The sequence below is a fragment of the Physcomitrium patens genome, chromosome 5 (assembly GCF_059467195.1).
Source record: "Physcomitrium patens ecotype Gransden chromosome 5, ASM5946719v1, whole genome shotgun sequence".
Classification (NCBI taxonomy): domain Eukaryota; kingdom Viridiplantae; phylum Streptophyta; class Bryopsida; order Funariales; family Funariaceae; genus Physcomitrium; species Physcomitrium patens.
The window spans coordinates 7,789,199-7,804,460 of NC_143414.1; the positions used below are offsets into that span (position 1 = coordinate 7,789,199).

The 15,262-nt window shown below is 41.5% G+C and overlaps 2 protein-coding genes across 3 annotated transcripts; one reads left to right on the forward strand and one right to left on the reverse strand.

Annotated features, from left to right (window-relative positions):
- Nucleotides 1–2,173: 2,173 nt before the first annotated feature.
- Nucleotides 2,174–13,866, reverse strand: LOC112282429 (uncharacterized). 2 transcript variants are annotated; one of them, XM_024519999.3, is made up of 28 exons: nucleotides 13,232–13,866; nucleotides 12,802–12,953; nucleotides 12,526–12,624; nucleotides 12,321–12,371; nucleotides 11,879–11,995; nucleotides 11,538–11,594; nucleotides 11,198–11,317; nucleotides 10,204–10,266; nucleotides 9,872–9,950; nucleotides 8,539–8,648; nucleotides 8,316–8,369; nucleotides 8,131–8,198; nucleotides 7,825–7,927; nucleotides 7,310–7,512; nucleotides 7,040–7,136; nucleotides 6,787–6,858; nucleotides 6,318–6,394; nucleotides 5,883–5,999; nucleotides 5,657–5,741; nucleotides 5,284–5,451; nucleotides 4,998–5,108; nucleotides 4,745–4,831; nucleotides 4,464–4,591; nucleotides 3,777–3,859; nucleotides 3,451–3,556; nucleotides 3,139–3,285; nucleotides 2,921–3,041; nucleotides 2,174–2,756 (listed from the first exon to the last, which is right to left on the reverse strand). In XM_024519999.3, exons 1-28 carry the CDS (start codon nucleotides 13,437–13,439, stop codon nucleotides 2,643–2,645), a joined length of 2,997 nt encoding a protein of 998 aa, XP_024375767.1. In that variant the 5' UTR covers nucleotides 13,440–13,866; the 3' UTR covers nucleotides 2,174–2,642. The 2 variants fall into 2 exon arrangements, 1 of the variants encoding a protein (XP_024375767.1); XR_016502920.1 differs by lacking the exons at nucleotides 2,174–2,756; nucleotides 2,921–3,041; nucleotides 3,139–3,285; nucleotides 3,451–3,556 and adding an exon at nucleotides 4,126–4,194.
- Nucleotides 13,867–14,643: 777 nt separating this feature from the next.
- Nucleotides 14,644–15,262, forward strand: LOC141045410 (uncharacterized). Its single transcript, XM_073534192.2, has 2 exons — nucleotides 14,644–14,974; nucleotides 15,105–15,262. Exons 1-2 carry the CDS (start codon nucleotides 14,776–14,778, stop codon nucleotides 15,260–15,262), a joined length of 357 nt encoding a protein of 118 aa, XP_073390293.1. The 5' UTR covers nucleotides 14,644–14,775.

Below are 15,262 nucleotides of genomic sequence, written 5' to 3' on the forward strand. Positions count from 1 at the left end.
AGCGCTCGTCTCCATTAAGCAACGCCTCAGAGGCGCAAGTGTTCTGATTTCCACGGGCAGTGGTGGTGCATCTACTTCCGTGCGCGGAAATGGGTTGCTGTGGGAAGAATGGGACCGTGACTAGGGCAGTGGTTTACATGGATGGCGGTACAATTCATCCATGATTGTGTGATGAATGAATTAGAAGACGATATTCGTTGGTGTGAATGTGAAAGAAACCTCAAAACGGTGCAGCTTAAAATTAAACAAGAGTGACGGATTTGAGGAGATTGATGTTAAATTTTTTTGAACTTTGTCATTGGATGAAGTGATCAATCATGCGTTATTTTCACGTTGATAAACATGTGGATTATGAAATGAAGTGGTTAGTGCATAATTGTACCAATGATGATAGGCTGAGTAAGAAGTGTTTGGGAGATGTACAAATTTTTTTTTAATGGTAATAAATTGAAGGTCTCATAATCATCAATTTTATTCGTGAAAAACATTATGAATTTATTTATAACTTTGCATGTTATCATGATACACTAATATGATATACCAATTTTAGAGGTGAAAAGTTTTTCTTTTATTTTTCTCACACCCTGCACCCCCCCCCTCCCTCCAGAGAGTTCCTTGTTTTAAGTCATTGAAACCATATGATTTTTTTCTTATATTAACATGGGCACAATGCAAGCAAACCTGCATTGTTCAATTTCACTGAATTTGAAGTTTAAAAATCCTTCTTGTTGCAGTAGGCCTTATTTACTTATTTGTTTAATTTACTATTTACGTGATAGAGGGAGGCCGTACTTGTGTTTGAATCTATTTATGAAATCAATGTATCATTCACAATGAATTTCTTCTAGTATTTCTTCTGTTATGGATAGATTGGGGTTTTATCACACAAATGAATACTGGGTGAGCACTTCTATTTCACTATCATCATCCAAGAAGCCCAATGCGTATGAGGTGGTGGGGGGGGGGGGGGTCCAAGAGTGTGTCATCGGCTGCCATCCAGGAACCTGCGGCTCCATCTTGATTGGCAAAACTCCACTGGGGACAGTGGGGAATGACTTCTCCTCTGAGCACCTAGGACATCCCTCATGCACGCATCACGAGCCGCTAACTATGCCCAGGGAGCATCCACAAACAGTCGTAAGCGAATATGTTGGGTTCTGTAACTGCCGATCCCACATTCTCTTCCCCAAGGTTTAATCAGCTGTCACCTCCGGAGCAAAGAGTCTCCCGTTCCTCCACTGTGTGCCCACAGTAGGAACTAAGTTCGACACGACGTGCGAGTGAGCTAGAAATATTTTGGAAACATAAAACGGAGTGCTCACTAAGAATGTTTATGAGAACCTTGACTCATGAACAGAGGTGCGGAACAATTCGCATTTTCCGCAGTGGTGATAGAAGCCCTGAAGCTGTATTCTCGACCCCATGTCCGAGAATGTGCCCTATTCTCGTTTCACAAAAGAGTCGTAGTGGCCGTACCAATCGTGATCCGAAATTATTGTGCCTGTCGAGGAAACCTTTGGTTCAGATTACTTCAGATGATGTAGCCTCTGACAAGAAAAAATTTCTGCAGGTTACGGAAAGGAGCAGATGGCTTCCTCGACAAGCATAATCACAAGGCAGCCGTACACACAACATTGCAGGATGAAGCACCGCAATCAAGGTGGCTAATGTAAAAAGCCCGTTCTCTCCCCAAAATGTTGGGAATGCGTACGGGATCATTGTGGAATATTAGTGCATAATGTTTTTGAGAGGTTAGCGACTACTGGTAGCAGGTACTCTCGAGCACTGCATACTGATCGTCTCCGCCGATGAATAGTCCTGCTGACTGGGAGGACAAGATACACAAAAGCTTAATCGCTACGACTTAAGGTTTCAGTTTCACTCTTTGAATTAAAAAATAACGTGAGATCATCGGAAAGGTTCAGGGAAGCCTAACTGCAACTTCAGGCAGGAAGAGATGGTTAGTGAAGCTTGCTACTTTTCCCTACAGCACAAATTCAAACTCCGGAAGTATGTAAAACAGTATAAAAGGAATGTCGCAACCTGAATCAGGCGCTCTCCACTGAAGATTCAAGCAATACTAAATGACACAACTTCATAAGAAAAGCGTGGGTATAAATAGCTCTTGCGACCATTATAGAAAAGGAATAGTATGAAAACATAATAAGCACCATTGAAAAAGCGAAAAAAAATTGTGCACATCGTAGTGCACTTCGGCTTGACTATTATGAGAGTCAAGAAGAGAACTTAAAACTCGAGGTTCATACTTGAATGGTATACAAGGCACATGCATGCACCATTGTAAACTCGCACTTCGAATAGTTCCAAGTCATGAGCTATATAATTCCTCACAGTTGTATGTACAACTTAAAATTTCCATCTAATATCGAGCTACTGTGAGATGCACAGAACTTGAAACTAAACCAACACTTCCCGAACAACTGCAATTCGGAAATCATCAACCAGAGCTTGCACAAACAACCCACGTTATAGAAGTCAGAAATTCAGTGTCACGTAGGTATTAAGACACTGGCATTTAAGTCCTAAACTATATGCGACTTGACCTAGCTCCAACGCTAAAAAAAATAAGACAATCCCATGTCTGATCAATATCTAACAGGACTTTCCAACATGATTCACTGTTATTGGTTATTTGGAAATTGCACATCATCCTCGAAAACTTTGAATGGTTGTGGGTGTGCGCCACTGCAGTATAAGTTCCACATCTTGAAAAACGACCTCTCAAAATTGCGAACCTGCACATCAGTTACGATGCTGACCATGATGCTCAACTTCTGAGAAATAAAACCAATAAATGTAGAGTAAGCTGATGCAATAATCGCACTCACCCCATGAACATCAGACTGAACCTTCATATCAACTTTCAATACAAAACATAGAAACCTAGTTTTATTTTTACCCATCGAATGGTGTCAAACAAGGGAGAGGAAAGTCGGGATGCTCGAAGATTTGCGGTCAAGGTCTTCAGAATGGCAGGTGTTGTAGCCAGCATCACTGCTCTCTCTTCATATTCTTGCATACTGCACATACCCAACATGTTCATTAACGAAACACAAAATTGAAAACTGACGGTGCTGGAAATCAGATTTCATCTGCTAAAGTTGCAAAAAACAATACCTGCTCACGACCATCTCTTCACCAAAACCAGCTGCATAACACAGAGACATAGCTACTCGTGTTGCCATCTTTTCAAGTGGAAGCGTAACCATAGGCAGTCCAGCCCACAGAACATCTGTTCCAGTCGTATGAGCATTGCAAAGTGGTCTGCAACAGTTTAAGACGTTCTGAATGTTACTACAAAACAAATGCCTGGAGAATTTTTATGAATACTGTTTGCTCACTAGAAATGATAGCGCGAAGAAAGTGCAGTGCAGAACGGCACATTCCAGAGCAAAGAACATGAAAATAATTATGCGAATTGCCACATACGAGTCCAGAAAAAGGTCGGCAAGGCCACTTCGTCTGATGTGCTCATTCTTCGCAGCCACATCAGTAAAAATAATCTGATCGGGTCTCACTCCTTGTGCAATTGCAACTACAATAGGAGGGCAACGTATTAAAACCTCAAGTGCTATTCCCAAGGACACAACTGAGATCAATACAGACAAGGTTTAGACTGAAACATCTGCAGAATAGTGTAAAATAAAGGCATTACGTCCTTAACACACGCTACACAGAACAATGAATTTTATGTAAAAATTAATGACGCACAAAGAGGCAGTTGTAAGAGGTTTATGGATAGCACAGCGACTTACAGGCTTTAAGGCGGGTTTCTCCAGCAGCCGGAAAACGCAGAAGCCACAAGGCACTATTAGGGACACGTTTTAAGATTCGGCACCTGAACATTGAAGGATATTTTCGATGAGTACATGCAGAAATCATAAACAATAAGTGCACATACAGAATATATATGTTTACAGGACAATCGAATTTCATTCTCAAGCACGTGACAAGTGGGTAAGAAACCCTGAATCCGGCAGATTGTCTTACGCAGCCATTGACCGACAAGTATAAGTCCTCAAAGTTTTGCAACCATTCACATTAATTCGTTCATTAGGCTCTTACAACCGTGAAGTAAAACTGCGAATCAAACTTTCCACTCACATTTCGATTTCCAAAAGCTCTCCACAAACGTGGCCATCACTGATATCCATTTTTTTTCACATTTGAGAGCTGAAAATGTGGCACATAGGAGCACAAATGAACCGTAGTAGCCACATAAAATTAACACAAATGATCCTTTTACCTCACGAAAGCACACGTTATTTATTTCTTTATAAATGTCAATTGTCGTTGATATAATTATTATGTTAACTAGTGATAGATAAGTTCCTTTCATGAAGAGTAAGAGCCTTAAGTGGACCGATTTAGAGCTTTAGGTGATGGGGTTTAATTCAGATTAAATTCAGTTTGTAATACAGGAGGCACATTAAAATACGTACCATGTGGAAAAAATTTCGGGATCCATCTTGTACAACTGATTAAAACACGCAAACAGAAACTTGTCTTCAGGTAAGCCATAATCCGAACGCTTCATATGAATGGAAGGATCCAAAACATCACGGTTGCGCTGCATAGTTCACAACCACAACCAGCATCTCATGAGAAAATGTGATGACAACCCCCTACATTCCAGCTCAGAATATCATGGCACTATAAACTATAACCTAAATACCTTGTTGACAAAAATAGTGAAAGTAGTGTGTCGAAGGGTCCAACCAACCTGCTTATAGTCGTTGACGAAGTAACAATGTGGTAGGTGAACGATTTTCTCCGAATAGATGTGAGCATATTCGAGTGGGGAAACAAGCTACAAACAAAACAAAGAACGAATGCACCTTGTAAAGAGAATCCCTCTAATTAATCAATATGCCCTAATCTCATACCGAGCAAAAAAAAAAAAAAAAAAAAAAAACCCAAACATGTCAGAATAAATTGAACACTTCATTTGCAACAGAAGCGAATAGAGTGCGCACTTCGTCAGTTACTAGATAATCGATGTAATCTGCGCCAGTAGTTCCGGGAAACCCCATATATGACACCTGGATCGGAGCTGGTCTCATTGCAAAAATCTCATTTCTGGCTCCCTAAAACACGTGAGCATGCGGTTAGTGAAAACTCACATAGACATTGTACTACTGAAAGAACGCAAAGCAAACTAAAAAGGTTAGTGTAAGAACTCATCAGAGATCTCGAAAAGCTCACGCAATAGCATCAGCAAGAAACTCATCATGTCAATGGTTCTCAGTTTAGTGGACATACCTTTGTGTAACCGTTGAGATTGATGAGAATTTGAATCTGGTTATTATCAATCAGTTGGGCAATGGCATCAGACGCCATTGCAGAAACATCTGTAAAATGTTCAGCTTCGACAGAAATCCTCTGCCTCCACTCGCTCCCATCACTTGGGCTCAGAGCATAGCAGAATACCTGAAATGCGCATCAAATCAGAAATCTACACCACGATTGGTAGAAATATGATGGATAAACACCCAGTGAAAATAGAACATATCGTTTCCTCCTGTATAGCTAGCACATAGATGCCATAAGTCGCAGCAGCAAATCAGTAATCCTAGTTTCATACAAGAGCTCCAGAATGAGAGAATTAAATAAAGGCTGGTCTATTGTTACTCACCTCCACATGCTCACGATTGTGCATCCCAAATACAGAACCCATGAGATGTGACAGAGGATGGTTTCCAAAGTCACTACTCACATATCTGCCACATCAAGAGTGAGAGACATAAGTTTGAAATTGTATGAAAACGATAAAACATTTCCAAGAAAATAAATATAGCGAAACCGTGTCCAGTATTAACATTCGGAACACAACTTCAATATTTCTCAGGAAAGATCCTTACCCAATCCGGAGGCGACCACTGCCACCTCCACTTTTCACCGGAATAGCAACTGGGTGAGAAAATGACTGTACACCGTATCTTGATGCTATCAACGAGCAATGTTCTGCATATTTTCGGCTGCAACCGGACCCAAAATTGTCTAGATGAGCATAAACTCATTCACCATAAATCCCAATTGAACCTCGACACAATCACAAAGAAACCTGATCTATTACTTTCAGTGTTTCCTCTACATAACCCTTTACAATAAATAAATGCCACCAAGGCAACAGAACTTGGCTGCAAAAATAGGTACAACAGCGAGTTCAGAACTGAACGACCGAAAAATTCACTACAGACGAAGAAAAACTTTGTAATTCGCACCTATGGGACAACAAAGATGGAATCGTCATGTTTGTAAAAATAATATTGAATCAAAATCCAGGCACAACATACCTGATCTCCAAGGCAAGCATTGGATCAATCGGGTACGCAATCGCATGGAAGGGCTGAACACTTGGTAGGAGTCGCATCTGCACCACCAACCACGCAAAATACAATTGAATGTCAGCGCAGCATCTCCTCCACGCATGCAAATCCACTTGGACCTACTTTCAAGTAACGAAACAACATAAAACTAACCCAATGCTTGCAAATATGTATGCAGGTGTCACAATAAGCAATCTGTCCTTCAAAAGATGGACTCAGGCCTCTGAACACAACCCTTACAAATTTAGGGGATTTATGACCTGCTTCATCTTTCACAACCAAATAAATTAGACAAATTATTGCTCTATATGCTCACATAACAATTTCGATTTTATCAGAAAGAGTCCACACGAACTAATTCAAGATTCAGAACTAATCGGTACGTAAAGCCATGAGTCCTCAGTCTGAAAGCGATGATGAAATTCATAACACACACCTTGATCTGTCGTCGTACAACAGCCTCAATTTCAGTGAACTTCTTATCACGGTCCTCCCAGTCGCACACACACTGCAACACATTTTGATCATTTAAGTTCTTGATGGCAGTTCAAATGGTCACAAAAGAAAGAATAGTAAGAGGGATTCTTAAGGAGTCAATTATCACATTATACGGCAAGCTTCTTCTCATTTAAACAAATAAAAGTACTTCAGTATGTAACCACATTACTAAGAATTACATTCAAGCATACCTGAAGGGTGTGAAGCAAGTTGCAAGTTGCCTCTGGAAAGTCTGCACGGAGGAATAGTGCCTGCTTGTAGCTTTTAATAGCAGCTTCCACATGCCCACTGCTCAATCATCAAAGGAATAACCATAAATAAGAGGAGCAAACCAATACACAAGTACCGCTCATATTCTGAGGATGTTTTCACTACAGCATGACAAAACAGACGGAGATTCAAACTAAACGCACAAAATCACAAGCCACAGGCAACTCGCACAAATTAGGCACAGTATCAACCTGTCCTTGTACGCGGAGGCAAGATTCGCATGTGCCTCCGCCATCGTAGGCCGTATGGCTACAGCACGGATATAATCCTGAATGGCCTCGCTGACCCGACCAATCTCTTTCAGCGTATTTCCTCGGTTCACCAGCCCATCCGCAGCCATGGGATCTACCCTCATGACCTCATTGTAACAAGCAATAGCATCTGCATAATTGCCCTGTTCAGGTACAATAAATTTATAAAAAAAAAAAAAAAAAAAAAAAAAAAAAAAAGTGAGAAACGTAATATTCAGTCCAGGCACAATAAGATGATGGTCAGAAATTGAAAAAACAAATTCTCAATATTTTGCAGGTTTTCAGGATTTGAGGTTTATAAGAAATAAATAAAAGCTAAAAAGTAAATAAATAAATGTTACTTAACTTGACATAATTGCTACTTAATTGTTTTGTACTTATGTGACATAACCTAACAAACTTGCTACTTAACTTAAAGTGAATCTAATAGAACAAACAGCCGACTGAATAAGAACCTGTTGCTTGTATATCGTAGCCAGATTGCTGTAAGGAGCAGAGAGACCAGTTGTAACGCTCAGCGTTGCTTTATAAAATGTTGCTGCGGTACTTATCATGTTCCTGCAGCGCATTAGACATGAAAAGAACGATTTAGGAATTTCCAGTCACAAGAGGGAACCATATCGAATTCAACAAAGCATTTCTAAAAGTTTACAAAAAGCCTCAGTTGTCAAATAACCACTGATCGGTACAATCTAATTAGCATAAAAAATGAGCATCCGTCTCCTATTTATCCTACATTATCACTCAAAACTGAGACTTACCACTCCATATAAATATTACCAAGATTTGTAAGCGCCTGCGGATGATTATTCTGAAGTTGAAGGCAATTCTGTAAGCAATGACGATACACATCATAAGAAGTTCAAGGACATCTATATGAGGAAGGCACAGGTGCCGCGTAGTTATAACAAGAACAATGCACTGAGAATGAAATTCTCGGCATTACCTCGTAGCACGAAATTGATTCCTCCACTCGCCCTGCATCCTTTAACGCGTTACCCTGCACAGAGTAAAGCCCACAACTGACATCAGAAGCAAGGTAACTCCAGACACGAACTCAAATCTAAAGATTTTAAATACACGTACGAAACTATTCATGAATTCAATATCTTTCAGCTTTTAGAACCACATTCCATGGAAAAAGATACAAATAACACGGAACTACATACCAAGTTATTGTAAGCCTCTATGAAAGAGGAATCAAGTAGAAGAGCTTGCTTGTAGTAGAGAATGGCATAATCAAGAAGCCCTTGCTCGTAGTACACGCTTGCAAGATTCCCTGCACCCAAAATCAGAACCAAGCTATGTATGCAGCATATCCCGTGACCTACACCTCTAGATGCCACCAAAGGCTCTGATAAGGTCTTTCCAACTTGAGAGTGATGTCGAGGTGGTTTAGACATTTAGATTATTTCCATCACCACCAACCACAAACTGCTGCACCTGTGCGTCTCCCACAAAGTAGTGCCGCGTGCAGTTCTTACTCAAGACAGTAGTTCGGAGCAGCAACACGGTAAAGTTTTACTTATGAGAAGCACAAGTTGAAAAAATGGCAGTCCCACAAAGGTAGAGGTCGTATGGATGTTACAAAGACTTCAAGACGACATTAAGTCACCGTAGCGTTGAGCTTTTCTCATAGAGCAACTGAATAAGAAAGATGATATTGCTATATGGACCATCAAATTCTCTTCAAATTCTATCCTCGTAATAAGAGGGGTTGGAAGTCCCATGACTTTGTCTTGAGCTGGCGCCATCAGGGGAACTATATATAAAGAAAGACAACCCACAGACCACGCAAATGGCAGACTGTCAGACACAGCTAAAGGTCCATCAACCAAATGAAAGCTCCCCACCACAAGAACCAAAATCATCCAACCAGCCCATTCTCGTGAACAAATTCTTAAAATAACTAGGTCTTGAATTCCATGCTCCTGTTGATGTTGATGTCTATCTTGGCAGTTCCACAACTCACAAACTGGAGGGTGAATTACTTCTGAAGTCAGCACCCAATTAACAATCATCAAATTTCAGGATTTGACAAACCACGCAAATGATCATGTAAAAGATCCAGAATGCAGGCATACTTTGTAAGTTAACTTAAAATCGGGGATTCTTCCACAGTATTTTCTGAAAAATTGAGGCATAAAATTGCAAGTACGTGAAGCCCGGAATGCTCATGTTGTGTCAGTCAGGTCAAATACCAAAACCAACACAACAAATGTATGCAAAGCCAATGCTGTACAAATGCGTGCCCCGAGGAAAACCAATGTGTGTGCCGCGTGCATGTTGTACTAGATTAGGCACGCCTAAGCCGGCACAACATGCACAGTTTCGATTTCGATATTAAATGATCGTCATGCACAAACCACACCGAAGAGTTGAAAGCCTCTCGTAATAACGGCGCTTACTCCCGACTCGCGGATTTTTCTTCAAGTAAGGAGTAAGGCCTTGTCGACATCGATTACCAGAACACTCATTAAGTCCCATGGTTTTCATTCTTACCATATGCAATTGCGTAATCTGGTCGCAGCTGGATGGATCGATTGTAACATGAGATTGCCTCCTGATGCCTACCAATTGCCTACATGAGAAGGGCATAGTAAGTTTCGTCCATAAATCCATTACATAGCACGTTGTTCTTTGCAACCCTTATGATTGTATCTGAAGTATATAACTCTATCCAATTCGCAACAAGACTGAAAGGAAAGCGACAAGTATTTAAGCCTGGAACAAAAAAATATAAAAGACTTCAAAAATCGAACTTAAAATGAACAAAAAAACAAGTAACTACACAGAACATCCAGCACGATAAGTCTTAATAAATGATAGGATACCTTCAACACATTCCCAAGGTTGAGATGGGCATCAGCAAAATTAGGCTTCAGACGGATGGCTTCCTATTTAACAAAAACACACCTCATTAACAAAGTCGAGTTCAAAGATATATTGCAAACTTCCAGTACAGAATCAACTACTGTTTCCATTAACTCTAAAACGATGATATTGCCATTGAATACACTTCCACCCATCCATTATCTATGCCAGATGGTTCAGAATGAAATCGACGAGCATAAGCATCACTCAAGCCTAGTCACTAAATTTCTGTCACAATAACCGAAGTACTTTCCAATAACATAAATCTCAAAACATCTGCTTTTTAGATTACTCGCCACAAGTGTAATTTTTGCTACTCACAGACCATGGTTAACGTCTAAGCGAAACACTCGATCCAAAATTTAGGTCGAAATGAACGTCCCACCTGTTATGAACATTCCTTTCAAATGGAAAAAAGCTAATAATTGGATATACACCTGTAGAATTGAGCTTGAAAATTGAATGTTTTATATACTACACGCAGTTATCGCCAATCAAAATTATCTACGATCAGGTTTAGATTCAGTGTCTCTACATTCTACTCGAGATTCTTAGAGTAGAGAATTAAAATTCGAGTGCGTTAAAAGCCCACATCAACCAACTGTACGAAGCAATAAAAAATTTAAACTTGGAAATCAATGGATAGTGTACATATATATCGACGCAATGCCAATCCGACTTGGAAAGATTGGTTCCGACGGGTTTCAACATCTCCCAAACCCTAGACTGATCAAAAGTGGGCTGCGAGAAAAGACTTCAACGTAGAGGTAGGTTTACACAGGTTTATGTTAATTCGGTAGCAATTGAGCAAAACCTGAGATACGAACTAATAAAATGGCAACTGCTGTTCTTCTGCTTCGATGAGTCCCGGGTTGAAAACTTGAAATCCAATCACCTCGGAAAAGGGGATGCCAGACATAACCTGGACTTACGGTTGTAGGGTTGTAAACAAACCTTGTAATATGCTAAAGCTTTCTGCAGTTCTCCTGCCTCCATAAGCAAGCCCGCGAGATTTGACCATGCAATAGCAAATGTAGGTTGGAGTCGAATAGCCTCCACATAGCAAAGATATGCCTGGAACAGTAGGAAGCATATTAATTTATACATTAAATGAGAAGTGAAATATGCAGTAAAGTTAAGAAGAAGATTCTTAAGTGTTCACAATTAACAGGACACAACTCCACGGATTTGTTTCACTTGAAAAACAGACATAGAAACTTTCTGGAGCCAATCAATGGATTGAAAAGTAATCTACTAACAGCTGGAATATACTAGACAAAGATTAGAGAATCACATGATGAGTTAGGCCTTGAGCCTTTAAAAGATTTCCCAAGTTGCTGTGGGCATCAACCTAAGTCAAAAACGAAAGTGTCAGCCGCATTGTATATGTGACAGGCATACGCCCTATTAAAGGGCCTGATGGCAGTACTTCGATTAAAGAAAGAGATAAAATCGATCCACATGTGGAAGGATTTGACTCAGCTTTACATTCGGCAAATAATTAAAAATGTACTGCCACAGCCAGGAAAAAACACCACAACACAGAGCAAAACAAAACTTTACTAGGTATATCAACATCTAACAATGACAATATTGTTCCAAAATGACCATCACAGTATTGTTCCGAAATCTCACCAGCCGCGGGTTCAGTGTGAGAGCATGTTGACAGCACTCAGCAGCTTCTTGCAGCCTTCCCTTCCTCATATAAGCACTTGCTAAATTCGACCATGCATCACAAAAATTGGGTTTCAACTGTTTCAAAACAACCATAGGAACGTGAATGACTTATGCACCTACTGTTACAATACGATCACGAGAACCCAAGTAGCTTATTCACAACACCCTGCAAATGGCACTTCAACATGATAGAGTTCATGGGTATCGTGCGATTCGTGAGAATCTCTTGCTACAAGAAATAAAGTTTCGACAAGCACCCTAGAATGAAAATTGGACGATCGGTGGATTTTCTATCCCCACGTGTTAAATGTGTTAACATTTGATATCAAAAAAATAATTATCTGCGAGGTGCAAATATTTCGATCATTAAAACTAAGTTAAGCCTGGAGATGAAGAGTACCTCAATTGCAACTGAATAGTATTGAATTGCAAGATCAATGTTACCCTTCTCCTGCATAAAATAAGACAAACCATACGTCAGGATATATGCAATGTTACCAACATGTCACTGCTTAATAAGCGTCTAAAGGTGATGATAACAAAGATATGGTAAGCAAAACACAGCCAAATCACAGCAGAATGGTGACAACGACAAAGAAAAGCACCTTCAACGCATTCGCCATGTTGCCGTAACACTCAGCAAATTGAGGTTCGATCCGTATGGCTTCTTCATTCTTTGCAATGCACATATCGAAATCGTGTAGCTGGTGAAGCACAAATTCGTCAATACTGAGGGTATCAAGACTTGGATTGATAACAGTAAAGGCAACTAGGAGACCTCAAACTCATACTATGTACCGAATTGCGAGATACTAGCCGTGCGACCGGCAGGCTTCATATGAGAATCATCCAATGACACCAATGAGTGAAAGGTAGAGTACCTGATAGTAAATAGCTCCCAATAACAGCAAAGCATCCGTGCGTTGAGGGTTCTTGTTATGGACCACCAAGCAATGCTGTAATGCATTCTTGTAATTACCGGCTTTGTATTCCTGATGTGCTCCCGCCAACATCACATCTTCATCCGCTTGAACTGATTACATGCGAAGTTAGATCAGTACCGTGCTCCATTAGGATACACGCTTTGATGACAAGGACATCGTGGAACTCTTCCAACATGAAAAGGTTTGAACAAACCTATCCGACTACATCATCTACTTACACAGGTTCAGGAGGACAATCGCCTTAGTTACTAGTGGACAAGACTTCTAAAAAAAAATGGACACGTCATTTCAGTAGGATATGACAGGAGAAAGGAGAGTCGTCAATTTAGATACGCCTCTGGGAGATCAAAAGATCACACAAACTCACTTTCAACACCCTCGTAGCCAGCAGAGGATGATGTCGAGGGGAATGTCTCCGAACGCGAGAAAGAATGACCAAATTGATCACCAGATTCCATTTTCACAGGGTCTCGAAGAAGCATCGATTGACCTGGCTGAGGCCTCATGGCGTTTTGCAAGGTCATCATCGCCACGCCTGGCTGTTGCCTCACGTGATTCTGCAATGTCATCATCATCGTCGCTACTCACTCAAACAGCAGTCGGCACACCCGCCAAGCAAACCCTCACAACGCTCGTGGTCGAAAACACGCCTTCAAGATCACACTCCTGACATCTACAACAACAACGTCCTCCAGCCTAAAACGGTTACCCACGCCTCCGCCCATAGGGGGCCGCAAACCTCCGTCCCTGCGCGAAACCTACTCCATGGCCTGGGCCACCACCTCGCGGATCATCACTCACGCCCTCGCTCGCACCTTCGGCATCGTTACGCCAACATCGTCACACACACACTCCGCCCTAAACCCTCGGTTTATCCCAAGGTAACATCGATGCACCCTCGCAAGCATGCATCCATGTGCATCCCTGGATCCAAATGAGTCATAGCTTGTCAAATTCACTGGCTATGGCGAGAGGCACCTTTTGCACGTCCCTACCCAGGCCCCTGCACCCCCACTTTTGTTGCCATTTGTCAGCCCCCGCAAAATAATGCGTCGCCTTTCCCCCGCCTTCGGCCCTTCCCGTTCCCCGATTCGACTGCCGTCCTCCAGTCCTTGGCCCCTACACCTTCCTGTCCTCCGGTCGCCGCATCCGATGATACTCATCCCCGGGATTTAGCAACGGATCCCCACCCGCGGCTACGACTCAAACCCCGCGTAAATAGAAAGAAGCCTGGAAGTTCCGTCGACGATTTTACAGTCAAATTCTTCACCCGTCCCTTCCCCCTGACGGAAGACCTAGAAGCTTCCAACCTTTTTCAACTCCACCTTGACTCGGCTTCCACCCCCCACCACTTCCTAAACCCCAGGTAACCCTAAATTGCAGGAGGAGGGGAGACAGCCAAGGGCCCATCCCCTCCCACCCTAATATCTAGATATCGTTGCATTTATTCATAGACTTGAGAGACTTGTCCAAGAAAGAGTTATCACTGTCTTTAAGAACCCAAACCTTCACAAAGTGGAACTGCTCTGTCTAGACGAATACTCTTTTCACTAACATTTTGCTTCTTATGTTCGAAACCGAGTTGAAGTTTTCCAGGAGGATTTAATTATTTCGAACTTTCGTGCTGCCATCGCCATCCATGGTAGTTGTTCTGTTTCAATTCACTTTTTTTTGTTTCTAATTTAAAGAGTTATATTTGTGAGGTAGTATATCCTGTTGTCAATGGCGTGAACTAAAACCGTGTTACTATTTCTGACGTTGCCTGTAATCAGGGGTTAGCTGACCTCACTATTTGATGGGATTATACGGTCTTATTACCCTGTGAACAAATTAAACTAATCGACGGCCAGAAAACTCCTACCATCACAACCAATTATTGGCTGAAAAGTGACTCTCTTTGCTACGTTGGTCATGAATTGCCTGGGAACTCTGGGGCCGTTCCTTCAGCATCCTGAATGTTCCGGTGAAAGGAGAGTCTATGTGCGTTCGTGTGTGGGTTGTATGCGTGTGGGCTCATGGCACACGGTGACTAATCATCGCCGAGAAGGCTGCGGCATTGATTCGAGGGTGAACAGTCACTGGGGGAAGTTCATGGAAGACGGAGAGCTAGGTCGGTTGTTCTCACACTTATCTTCATACGTTTTTCCCATCATATTCCTTGTTTAGCATTACAAAATTAGAGAACACTAGGGAGGAAAGCCATCACCTGGTACATGATGCATATTGCGAATATGCTCCAGAATGGACCAATATTTTGAAATCCTTGAAATTGTGTGGAGCGCTCGGACTGGACCGCCAATGCGTTCTCGAGGAACTGTTTCTTGGAGAAGCGAAGGATTCTCAGAATCTGGCATGTTTCGTAACCTCCGAACGAACTTTTCACTGCGGATTTGTCTAA

Excerpts from the sequence above, each read along its gene's own strand:
- LOC112282429 (XM_024519999.3), bottom strand. The coding sequence starts at position 13,439 with ATGATGATGACATTGCAGAATCACGTGAGGCAACAGCCAGGCGTGGCG. Across the intron at positions 7,137-7,309 it reads GCCTCCGCGTACAAGGACAG|TGGGCATGTGGAAGCTGCTA; the intron begins GTTGATACTGTG and ends ATGATTGAGCAG. Across the intron at positions 3,286-3,450 it reads GCCGACCTTTTTCTGGACTC|ACCACTTTGCAATGCTCATA; the intron begins GTATGTGGCAAT and ends AAACTGTTGCAG.
- LOC141045410 (XM_073534192.2), top strand. The coding sequence starts at position 14,776 with ATGAATTGCCTGGGAACTCTGGGGCCGTTCCTTCAGCATCCTGAATGT. Across the intron at positions 14,975-15,104 it reads CATGGAAGACGGAGAGCTAG|AATGGACCAATATTTTGAAA; the intron begins GTCGGTTGTTCT and ends AATATGCTCCAG.